Below are 11,888 nucleotides of genomic sequence, written 5' to 3' on the forward strand. Positions count from 1 at the left end.
TTAACCCTTTTTGGGTTTTTTTTTTTTTTTTTTTTTTAATTCTTAGGAGTTGCAAATTCGTTTTTTTATTCTACTATAGGATTTTATCTTTTGTGTTAGGTTTCTTGTTTAACATAATCATCTTTGGTGTGGATTCTACATCTGAATCAACAAGCAAGACACTGTTTTGATGTTTTGGGGGGGGTAATACCGATGACAAACAGCCTATTAGATTTATTAAGAAAACCAACTGGTTAGTTTGTGTTTTTGGAAATGAGGCTGCACACTTAGTATCTTTAACTCATCTTGCAGAAAGAGATCTTCCAATATACAGAGTGGGCTAGGGATAGTTGGGTTATCTGTTGTTCAAGTAACTTATCACTTGGGGACATCTTTGACATCTCAAGAAGCTGATGGTCAATGTGATCTAAAACTCTGCCTGGTTTTCTTATAGACTCTGCTTGCAGCTTATATTGGGCACCAAGTTTGGCAAATTCAGATGCTGATGTTATAGCCAAAATGGGCGGGTTGATCTAATTCTGAGCGATTTCTGCCATGTCTTGGTTTTATTTTCCCTCCTTATCTCTTGCGTTATCCTCCCTGTTAGCAAATACTTGTAACAATTTTCCTATTTGCGGTGGTGCAAACTTATGGTGTTGATTAGATAGTGTTGTTTTAATGCAGGCTGCAAATTGGTAGCATACAATGTCCTTGAGTTTTCTTTACTTCCGTGACTCGAATAATTAATTTTATTAGTTGCTTTTATTCTCTGTCAAACTAATTAAAGCAAATAATGTTTTAACTTTCTTATTTGTTTAATTATGCATATTCCAGGCTATCACTTAACATTGGGATCCTTAAACTTTTCATATCAGACTATGTTCTTCTGAAAGTTTAAGTATTTCATGGGGCAAGCATTGATTTTTAACTAACTCAGTTAACAATCCGTCTTGTCTGTTTGTGGTGACTGCTAACCAATAACCAATGCTAACTGGTACATCTTGTTCTTGAAAATTGACATTTTGGAGCAGAAATATTGCGTGTAACTACACTGTTGGGGAATGCGTCAGTTTTAGGTCAAAGTGGGCTTGAACATGCTAGCCCTCTGGCTTCTGGAGGAATATTTTCAAATGGAGCAGCTGATGCAAATGGATGGGCATCACGTTTTCAATCAGAAGTACGGATACTAACCATTAACATGACCTTTTTTTTCATCTGAATTTACTGTTTTTAGAAGCATTTCTGACTATATTTACCTTTTATGCTAACTTATATCTAAGCATGTAGTTTGAATTGCCAGGCTTGTCATGGCAGGCAGTGAGTCTGAGGCTAACATCACCAAGCAGTGAAAAGTAGATCTTAACTTTGCACATCTTTCCTGGATATCACTCTTAATTATATGGTTAAGCCCAATACATGAATTTAATTTCTCATTGGAGACAAAATCAAAGACCTAATACCTTTTATTTCAAAGAATTACTTCTGGCTTGGCTTTGCAATTCATTCAAGGAAGGATGCATGTCATGCTGAGTATTAAGCAACTGCTTCCAGACAAGACGGAGTTTGGTACACTTTTTTGTAGAATTCTGACCCTTGAATTGATAAAAGTTGTTCAATCCATGATAGCGCTGTAGCAGAAAGCCTGGAGCCTTGACCAATCTAAAAGATGACAAGGCCGTTGAGCACACTAACACATAAGTTTCTAGGTTTAGAGCCTTCTATTTTCATTATATTTGGTGGGAATGCCTTAACATAGTTCCTGCATTGGGTCTCTTTTTTTTAATGGTTCATTTGTCAACATGTTCTTAGCTGTCATCTGCCTAGTTTGTTTGTTTGTTTCCCCACCTGTTATAGTGTCTTAAACGTATTCTGGTGGGCTACTCCAACAGAGTTGCGAAATGCTTTTGGTGCTCGATGAAGCTTCCTGGGGGATAAGTACTGTTATGCCCACAGTATAAAGTAGGAAGCCACAAGAATATAGATAGTGGTTTTTTTGACAAGATCTGGAATTATGTCATGCAGATGTCAGGTATTTTACAGCCCTCATCAGCACAAAACTGGCTGAGCTCTCGAGGTAGCTCATCTGGTCTTATTGTTAAGAGAACCATCAGAGTGGATATTCCTGTCGACAAATATCCTAATGTACAAATCACCTGCTCTTTCCCGTGTTTTTTTTTTTTTCCTTTTCCGCAGCCTCTTGACATTCATCTTTTGTTGCAGTACAACTTTGTTGGGCGCCTTCTTGGTCCTAGGGGGAACTCCCTTAAGCGAGTGGAAGCAAGCACAGAGTGCCGTGTTCTGATCAGAGGCCGTGGCAGCATTAAGGATCCAGCCAGGGTATTAATGAAATTTTCTTCTGTTAGTTGAATAATCTTTGTCTCAAACTTATAGTGGTCCTTGAGTACGACTTCAACCTTTTGAGGTAGAGGAGAACTAGGAAGCGGAAGTACTTTATTTTGAGATTAGTGATCAAACAATCTTCGCTGGAACCTGTAGATGATTGTGGTCCTAGCTAGTCTCTGGGAAATCTGACTGTGCATGTGCTGTATGAGAAATTATATGCATGGTGCAAATTTACATTTTTCAGTTTTTTGGAAGATTACTTTATATATTTTAAAAAAGAATTCGGGTCAAAACTTATAACAGTTCTGTCCAACCATTGCCATCTTCTGCTTGCTAGAGTGTAATTTGTCTGTCATAAATTGTGATATTATGTCCCCTCGGATTCGTTACATGATGTGAACGATATACTGTTCATTTCTTATAGGAAGATATGATGAGAGGGAAACCAGGGTATGAGCATCTAAATGAACCTCTCCACATCCTGGTTGAGGGTGAATTGCCAGTTGAAATAGTTGACGCACAACTAATGCAGGCACGGGAGATACTCGAAGACTTGTTGAAGCCCGTGGTAATTAACTTACTCCTTCTTTGCATATATTTAGCTTGGAAATTAACTCCCTCCTCTTCTTGCATCTAAGCTTGCAAGCATCATTCTTTTCTTATCAGGGCTGATATTTAATTTTTCTCATTTCATGTTTAGGATGAATCACAGGATTACTACAAGAAGCAGCAGCTAAGAGAGCTAGCGTTGCTTAATGGTACATTTCGTGAGGAAGGTTCTCCCATGTCAGGTTCCGTCTCCCCCTTTAACAACAGCCTAGGTATGAAGAGGGCCAAGACAAGGGGGTAGTGGGTTCTTGAACATAGCGGGCTCTTGGAGCTTGTTTACTAGTTCTCCCAGTGATCAGCGGTTCTGACAGCACAGGTTATCCTGTGTCAGCCAATGCTCCCAACCGCCATCGGGGCACCGGCACTGTCTGTGCCAGTTCTAACTTGTTTCTATATGAGGTGTGTGTTTATCTTCTGTTTGTGGGGGGAGGTTTAATGGCGGTATCGCATATTAAGGGACCGGTTCAGTTGCGGGGTTGTGGTTTTGGGTGTTGCTCTAGGCAGTTTGGAATCAAAGACCGCTAATGTATTAAATTAAAATTGTGATGACAGTTTCGATGGTCGATGGGAAGGTCAAGGTATGGTTTGGAGTGTTGTGTGCCGTTAAGAGTAGGCAACAGGATTATTAAAAATATTTTTTTCAAACGGTATGAAATATATAATATAATATAAATTTGAATTATAAAATTATTAGTAAAGTATTTTAATTAAATTGCAAGATACAATCAAGTATTAAATAATAAAATGATATAATTAAAATAAAAGTTAAATAAATAATATAAGTATTCAAATATATTAAAATGTATAATTTAAATAAAAACTCATATATGTTTATAGGATTTCATTAATTAAAAGTTAATAAATCTAAAATAAAGAATATATTGATGTGTCATGTAAATATACCTTTATTGTGTTTATTTTTCTCTTATACTTTCATTAAAATCATTAAATCACATAGAAAGTAAACATAGAAATATGAACTTGTCCAGAAAGAGGCTTTTAAGCAAGCAAAACATGAAGGTGCACAATATTTGAACTTAACAGAACGGTAACAAACCAATTAATAGTAAAAGATAAACACAAAATACCCAGATACTTTACTTAAGATGTAGATTAAGTCAAGAATCAATTCTCTAATCTTAAAATATTTTTTGTTGTTTGTTATCCGTTGCTAACAATGTAATTATAATATTGTTTCACATGCTTATGTAATTTTTTTATTCTTAATAGCACAGCTAAAATAGACTGGAAATCAAGATTTATATGTTACTACTATGTAAGAATTTAAACATATAAACATGCATTTTGATGAAAAACATATGAAGGGATATATACTTGTGAGTGGAGTCCAGTTCGAGCAAAGAACTTACTGAGAAGTTCAGCAAGCAAAGGGAGAGTCAAATCATTATGTGTGTTTTCAAAACAAGGGACGAATAAACACAAAGGATGAAGATAGAAACAAAAATTGAGGAACCAACCAAACAAAAACAAAGAGAGCAGAGACCAAAAAAACAAAAAGACCAGGGAGAACGAAGAAACCTAGAAGAACGAAGGGACTATCGAGACAGTCAAAAATCAAATATTTAAAAATTAAATATGTAGGTCGCAGAGAGAGTTCCGCAATCTTTTCCCGTTTCATTTTCCACTAATAAGAGCATCTAAATTCTAGATTATTAACGTGATATAAAAATTCAACACTCACTATCTGCTTGGCATTACAGCTACAGCTATATTTTATAATAAAAACAAAATTTTAATATTTGATAATCTCAAATCATATTTTTATTTAATATAGACCGCGTATAAAAACTGAGATTGGACCTCAACTTGTGAAAAGCAACTCACACCTACTTTTCACTTAATATTCTCCTTTCATTGACACTTTTTTTTATAGTAACAAAACTTTCCTGCAATTGAGTTAAAAACTTTGTTATCTTCTTCTCTGTTAATTCATATTTTTTTATTTAAACTTTTAATTCACGTATAATTGTATTGAAACTTTAATTTTGTAAAAACTAGAACATGTTTATGGATTTGTTTTTTTATTTACTTTATATATGAAAAATTATTGTATAATATTTTTAATCAAATATATGTTTTTTAAAATTTATTTTTTAAAAAACCACAATTAAATTGTAGTTGCATATATTAGAAGACGATCACAATATAATGGGGTTTTTTTCGAGTATAATTGTAATTCTAATTTTATTTCAGATAACTTTTTATTTGATATTGTTTTTCGTTTAGCTATTCAATGATCACAGCGGTCTTTACGTATAGATTTTGTATGATATAGAATTATAAATAATTTGATGGGATAATAATTTTTTTTATTAATATACAAGAATTATTCTTTTTGTTATGTAATCATACTACTTATAAAATAACAATATTTTATCTATATATATAATGTTTTCTATAATAGTTTTACAATCAAACCTCATACAAAAAACATATTAACTAAATACAACAAATTATTTCTTAATCATAATCTCAACTGCAGTTTTAATTAAATATTTTGAAATTAATAATAAATCTCATAAAAAGCACTTTTTATTAAATTATTTTTCTAAAACTTTCATCATAATCACTATCATTATTCACATACTAGTTGAGATAGAAAAAACAAAACTTGGGAGTAAATTCTTACTTTCGTCTCCTTAAGAAAACACTCTTAGATCTTGATTGTAAGCAAAACTAGCTTAGAGAGTGGAGAATGAAAAATAAAGAGTATAGACTGGAGACAGCGTTGCTGGTGAGTAAACTCAGTAGAGAGTGGAATCAAATCAATCAATTTCTTAATTTAATCTGATTTTTTAATTTACTGGGAAAAGGAAAAAAAAAAAAAAAGAGGAAAGAGGAAAAGGGAAAGGGGTGAAGGACAAAGGGTCAGACTGGGAATTGAAAAAAAAAAAAAAAAAAAGGGGAAAGAGAAAAAGGGAAAGGGGTGAAGGACAAAGGGTCAGACTGGGAATTGAAAAAAAAAAAAAATACTAAGTCAGCACTGGTATAACAATCAACAATTCAGCATGACAATTGACAGACTCTTTTAAATTTTACATGAAATCAATACGCTTGTAATGTTATTTACAAGTTGACCTGTTTTTATACGAGTTTAACCAGATTTGATCGATTTTATTAATTTTTAAATTTTAATCTGATTTTTCATGTTTTATATGTTTTGATTTATAAAATTTTATGATGGTATGGTAGGCAACACTCGAATTTGTTGAAGGCATTCTCGGCCGTCTCCTATTTAAGTGTATCTGCCCTCTCGCCCCTTCTCCCTACCTCTCTTCTTTGATCTTTTTCGTAGTATTCTACTCGGCTGTTATCCTAATCAATATCATGTGCCCAGGGAAGCGACAGATATTATATTTATGGTGCTCTGACAATAGCCAATGAAAATAGCGAGATCCACTCTAAAAGAAGAATAGATGGATACAAGATAAATCATAGATGAAGATAATGGGTTAGATTTTACCTTCTTCTTCTTCAGTTTGTCTCTTCTTTCAGAGTGAGTGAGTTTCAAGAGTAACTAAAATAGTTTGACATCAGCTATTCGACTCGGAGTTGAGGCAAGTTGAGATTGATAGCGCCGCTGCAAGGGCATGCAGTATTTGCATGGCAGAATGCTTATCTCTGAACAAATGCAGCCTTCTGAAATCATTCATCTTATAATACTGCATTAAATAGTTCATAGCAAAATGCATCCAACAAGCATGAAGGTTGTATACTTGAACCCAATTTACATCACAAAGCATAGACGGAACAGGATTTCTTCCTACCCAGCAAAACATAGAATGTGTTTTTGATCATTTATTGAAGAGACAAACAGGAGCTTATATAGGAACTATCACGTCTGTGAATGTCAGCTCCAGGTCACCATGATTCGTCAAGTAGGGAGCTGGAGAATTTGCATACATTCAGTCCTCCTCTCCTCCTTCCTCCTCATCTTCGTTATCATCGATCCCAACCCAATTAGTGAAAGCAAACAGAAACTCCTTGAAATTCACCATTCCGTTTTTATCCCAGTCCATCTCTTCTGCAATTGTAAAGTGAGGACCAAGATTAGAGTTTCTTCAAACAAAAGTATTGCCCCCGTGTGGCTGAAGCAGAACTGGTTCCTCATCATCAGTAATGATCAGTAAACAGAAGCCTCGGGTATAAATTGATTGGATTCTAATAAATCTACATTCGTTAACATGCAAACTAAACCCTTGTCGAGCAATCCACTTGGGTGCCAATATGAGACGGCTAATAATCACTCAGTAAACCAGAGGGAATTTCTTTCTTGCCTACAAGGACCTGCATTGTTTTAGAGCGTGTTCTGATTGCTGAATGTCGTCCCAAGCACATAAATGGGACTATATATCCTTTGAGGTACAATACAAGTGACCTTACACATAGATATATGAAAGTGGAATGTCTAGAGAGGAGAGGGAGAGACTAACCAAATCTTTTCATGGCTATTCGTCCAGACGAACGCTCCCCAGATTCATTTATGGCTTGTACCATCTCACTCTTGCTGACGTAACCATCCTTGTTCTTGTCTAAGAACACAAAGGCCCCAACCAGTGTTTCAAATGTGGCCTCCAAATCCGGCATGCCTATTCGTGATTTCTAAACATGTCATGGATTTCAAACATATATGGCAGAAAACGAAGGAGAAACACAAAATTTTGCTGTTTATTTTGATTAGATAAGCCAAAACAGCAAGGCAAGATAACGATCAGCTTATCAAGCCCTTATCACAAGAAAAACAAATTCTCTTGTATTGAAACACTCTAGAACTGAACTGAGAAGCTAAACGATGGGAATTCCAGGAGAGGTGATAACCTTTCCTAGACTTGGCACAAATGCAAGTTGACAGCACATAATTAATTAGAAAACGAGGTGGAGAACTGGAAGTTTGGCTGTAAAACATGAAGAGCTCTCTCATCAAGAGATAGAAGAAAATGATTTAAACTGTCAGAAGCATGTGGTGGATGGAACATGCCAAGTTCGGTTCGAGAAAAAATGGAAAGCAGCAGCTATAAATCATAATGGCGGAGCTTTAACTGCTCTATTCAGGATACAGCTTGAGGGGTAGCAGGATCATCCTTGAGAAGATAGACAAGACAGAGAAGTACAATGAACTCATTGAACTTCACGCCCATGTCCTCATTAACATCACATGTCTCAAAGAGATCGTTAATTTCTTCATCTGTAAACGCAGTCTCCAGCTTATGGAAACATTTCCGGAGCTCTTCCTTATCAATGGACCCATTGGAATCTTCATCTGCAAGGAAACAAAACGAACTCTTACAACTTGGAATTTGGAAGTAAACAAAGAAGAAAAGGGATGTATTTGTCTGTAATTTCTGTGCGTTCGTATCATGACAGCATGAGGGCATCCCTTGAATATTAGGGGAAAAGTGCTGTAACTTAATCCATGGTTTAGTCATCTGTACTACCAAACAATCCCGTCAATCTGCCTTGGAAATCAGTATTTTGGATGAACTCCTGGGATTAATTTGATCCAAGGAAAAATTCAAGATATCTAGAGCATCAACCATCAAGTTTTATGTAATCACTGTATACTTGATCCTAGGTCAGATTTTTTTTTCTAATAAAAAAATTTATATAAACATGTTTTTTCATGTATAATTAAAAAAAAGTTAAGTGAAAATTTTGGTTAATAAAGCCTTGAGTCTCATGTTTAATTGCTTATAGCCAAAAGAAATCTACAAAAAAGAAAACATACAGAGCGAAACTGGAGACTTACCAAATTGCTCAAAAGTAGCTTTACATTTTCTGAAGCTTTCATCTATTTTTGGGAATTTTAAGATTATGCTGTTGAATGATTTTATTGAACTTCCATGAATTTCCCTCCGCCGCATAGCTTCGACCACTTTTGCTTCAATTTTTGTTTCCGGTATCCATGCCTTTTTAGGTGAACCAGCCTTTCCCACTGCACCTCCCATTCTCAATTAACGAGGCGAAACGGGACGCAGGAAACTCAGTGCGTGTCTGGCTGGTCACATAATCAATTGAGATGTTAGACATGTTCGAGCAAGCTTAGCACAGCAAAATATACAGCTCTTCCACTAGGGAAACTGGACGCCAGATAAACGTCAAGAAGGAAAATACAGAGCTAGATAGATGGTCGTGACCTCCACTTGTTCCTTTGACCAAAAGGAGGTCACATGATCCTTTGCCTATCAAAGACCAGATCCCAGAAAAAATAAAATTTTAATTCACGATCATTCAAGAGGTGTATGCTTTACATGTATATGAACATTCCAAAATCTGACTTGTTAACAAACCAAGTCTATCCGTCTCTCAATAAGTTTTGCATGCAGGACACATCTTTAATGCATGTAGAAGAACACCTGATCCATGATTATAAATGATAACCTTATTGAACAGATGAGCAATATCACAGCTTTCTATAGCCAGATGTATGTTGGTGCGAAGGAAATAGAGCCACATCTAGCATTAACTAATTAATTTGATTGACAAGGTAATGGAATGATACCAAAGAAAACTTCTTTCATAATCAAATCGCAAGTATCATTCTCCCTGTAATATATATTCTATCAGTTGGAGTTCTGAAATCGACGCCGACAAATCAGAGCTAGCTTCAAAATGAAATTTAAAGGAGGCATAAACTCTAACCAGAAACTCACTAAAAGCAAGAAATCAAGAACCAGGACAAACCCTTCAAGAAACTCTTCTCTCTTGATGATTTCCTCAGCTCCTCAAAATATGGTAAAGACACCCGTCGAATTAAAAGAAAAAAACGAAAGAGAATGATGAAAGAAACAGAACCCTGTTTTCAGTTTTTGTTTAGAAACCGAACAGAGAAAGATGAGGAGGGGATGTGAACGATACGAATGCCAAAGATAAATGTTACTGTCAAATTGAGTTGGGGGAGTTAAATTAAGTATTGTCGCCCCGTTTTGTGGTACACCCTACACGTACTCTCTATATTGCCGGTGGTGCTTGTACCACTCACTATCCACTTCCTCTGACATTTCCTTTTAACTAAGCGAGATCCATGTGCTTTGTTGTTTGTCCACGTGTCTATGGACAAGAAACATGAGACCTCCTTACGAAGTCAGTAGACAAGCCGTGGAGAAGATTATAGCCAAGTAATTGCTTTCATAATCTAAGCACTAGTGGATGATCGATCCCGCAATTAGAATTTTATTGAAGGGTGAAGAATGTTCACATGTTATTGGAGATGGCTTACTATATCATTAATGTCTACTACTTGAATAACAGATCACTTTGACATAATAGTCTTTTTATTCATAATTTATTAAATCCGGCGCAAGTCAAGTTTATTAGGCTATGTTAATCTAAATTAATTTTAAATGATATTATTTATATATATTTTTAAATTAAATTAAATTTTGATATTGTTGATGTAGTCATGGGTTAATCCCTCAAATTATTTAGATCAACTTTAACTAGGTTTAATTTGAATCCTAACTTGGTTAGATATTGAGTCATTAAATTGATGGATCGAAGGAGACCTAATTTAATATCATTATTTTCATCCTAATATATATATATTGACGGGTTAGTTTTGTAATTTGACGTCTAATTCTCTTTAGTTATCCAAAATTGGGTGATTAAAGTCTTTGTACAAGACAGGGGACACCCTCTTTTCGTTAGATACCTGGATATTTTGTACACTTGATCTTAGAGTTTGATTAAAATAATGTTTTTTGGTGGGTACGTGGCTTGATCAAGTGCAGACTAACACCACTAAATCACTTAATTATCTACAACAATTAGAAAATATTAATGAATGATTATCAGTTTTCCAATATACGAGCACCGATTGCAAGTATCAAACCTCTCAACTTGCTTGGGCCACAGTCAATTCTGGCCGAACAGAACAAGTTCAGTATTGGTGTTGGAAAGACACAGTCCACTGGTGCCTGCCTGAAATTGCTGACTTGGAGAGGACAAACAAAGCCTAGCACGAGACAACTGCTCAGGACAGCATCGGACCTTGGAGATATGCAGTGGCTTAGGATTCTACATCTCCACTGGAGACATGAAGATGAGTGTCTTTGGTCCAGCTAACTAATAAATGACAGAAACTACAGGATTTATTAATCATCATCAGCGGGTTAAGAGCATTCCTTTTTCTTCGGTTTTTGGTTAATTAATTGCTATGAACAAATCCCAAGAAAAACGTTGGTAAGGGCCAATAAGCTTCCCAGCACCTTCTTCCTCTTTGGGCCATTGCTATGGACCTTGCACAATCCATTCTTAAAGAACGATTTTCATTGATCCTGCATCCACAAAAGCAATATGCGTAAGAATTTTCTGAAATGACATCGATGCTACGTTATTGGGATAGAAATAAAATTAATTAACTATTATCTTCTTTGAAAAAGAAAAAAGAAAAAATTGATTGAATAAAGCAAATAAGAAGGTAACAGGCATTCGTGTCAGTGACAGAGACAGAGACAGACCGCCACAAGGCACCTTAGGATTCTCTCCTTTTTCAATTTCCTTTTCTCTTTACTATATTTTTATAAAACACAAAACTACCCTTTCTTTTTCTCTCCGTTAGAGCTGAATCAACACACCAAACCCTAATCCTAACTCACCAACCAACACTGCCGGTAATAAACCCCGTCGTTTCCAACATAATAAGTGGTTTTTATTTTTCTGAATCGTACTTGCTGGCTTTGTTTTATTGGCGTTATGGGGTCACTAAATAAAAGTGATTTCTTTTTGTTGTGTTTTAATGGGTTTTCCTGTTAACAGATCTGGCATTTTATTTTTTTCCTTAATGGGTTTTTTTAATGCTGCACTTGTTTGGTTACTGAGAAAATTTAAGGGATTTTAACTCTGATGGGTTTTCTGTTTTCATTTCCATGAAAGTGATTTCGTGCCTCAGTTTGATTGCTCTGATTTGTTTTTTCCTGTGACCCTTTTAGTGATCGGAA

General features: G+C 35.3%; 3 protein-coding genes across 7 annotated transcripts in view; 2 read left to right on the forward strand and 1 right to left on the reverse strand.

Moving 5' to 3' along the window:
• Positions 1 to 6,215, forward strand: part of LOC105136279 (KH domain-containing protein At5g56140) — an 8,536-nt gene extending 2,321 nt beyond the window's left edge. The window contains exons 3-8 of one of the 2 annotated variants that reach the window (XR_844318.1): positions 1,011 to 1,156; positions 2,002 to 2,121; positions 2,200 to 2,316; positions 2,747 to 2,890; positions 3,023 to 3,544; positions 6,145 to 6,215. Coding sequence is in view for 1 of the 2 variants with exons in the window: in XM_011041560.1 (XP_011039862.1) it covers positions 1,011 to 1,156; positions 2,002 to 2,121; positions 2,200 to 2,316; positions 2,747 to 2,890; positions 3,023 to 3,172 (677 nt within the window). In the remaining variant the exon portion in view is untranslated. Of the gene's footprint in view, positions 1 to 1,010; positions 1,157 to 2,001; positions 2,122 to 2,199; positions 2,317 to 2,746; positions 2,891 to 3,022; positions 3,549 to 6,144 lie in introns of those variants that run through there. The other variant, XM_011041560.1, reaches the window with a different exon arrangement.
• A 379-nt stretch (positions 6,216 to 6,594) lies between these two features.
• Positions 6,595 to 9,958, reverse strand: LOC105136281 (Calcium-binding EF-hand family protein). Of its 3 annotated transcripts, none has more exons than XM_011041563.1 (5): positions 9,592 to 9,958; positions 8,699 to 8,947; positions 8,010 to 8,212; positions 7,386 to 7,554; positions 6,595 to 6,976 (listed from the first exon to the last, which is right to left on the reverse strand). In XM_011041563.1, the coding sequence occupies exons 2-5, from the start codon at positions 8,895 to 8,897 to the stop codon at positions 6,858 to 6,860; spliced, it is 690 nt and encodes a 229-aa protein (XP_011039865.1). In that variant the 5' UTR covers positions 8,898 to 8,947; positions 9,592 to 9,958; the 3' UTR covers positions 6,595 to 6,857. The 3 variants fall into 3 exon arrangements, with proteins under 3 accessions (XP_011039865.1, XP_011039864.1, XP_011039863.1); XM_011041562.1 differs by having other exon boundaries at positions 9,634 to 9,957; XM_011041561.1 differs by having other exon boundaries at positions 9,603 to 9,957.
• Positions 9,959 to 11,365: 1,407 nt separating this feature from the next.
• LOC105136282 (ubiquitin-conjugating enzyme E2-17 kDa) overlaps positions 11,366 to 11,888 on the forward strand; it is a 2,977-nt gene continuing 2,454 nt past the window's right edge. Inside the window, exon 1 of one of the 2 annotated variants that reach the window (XM_011041566.1) lies at positions 11,366 to 11,561. The gene's annotated coding sequence lies outside the window, so the exon portion shown is untranslated. The remainder of the gene's footprint in view (positions 11,562 to 11,888) is intronic. The other variant, XM_011041565.1, reaches the window with a different exon arrangement.

This window comes from Populus euphratica, unplaced genomic scaffold (assembly GCF_000495115.2).
Source record: "Populus euphratica unplaced genomic scaffold, PopEup_1.0 scaffold52.1, whole genome shotgun sequence".
NCBI lineage: Eukaryota > Viridiplantae > Streptophyta > Magnoliopsida > Malpighiales > Salicaceae > Populus > Populus euphratica.

Coding starts and splice junctions, on each gene's coding strand:
- LOC105136281 (XM_011041563.1), bottom strand. CDS start 8,897: ATGGGAGGTGCAGTGGGAAAGGCTGGTTCACCTAAAAAGGCATGGATA. Junction 8,213..8,698: donor AGCTACTTTTGAGCAATTTG/GTAAGTCTCCAG, acceptor GTTTCCTTGCAG/ATGAAGATTCCAATGGGTCC. Junction 6,977..7,385: donor AATAGCCATGAAAAGATTTG/GTTAGTCTCTCC, acceptor TTACAATTGCAG/AAGAGATGGACTGGGATAAA.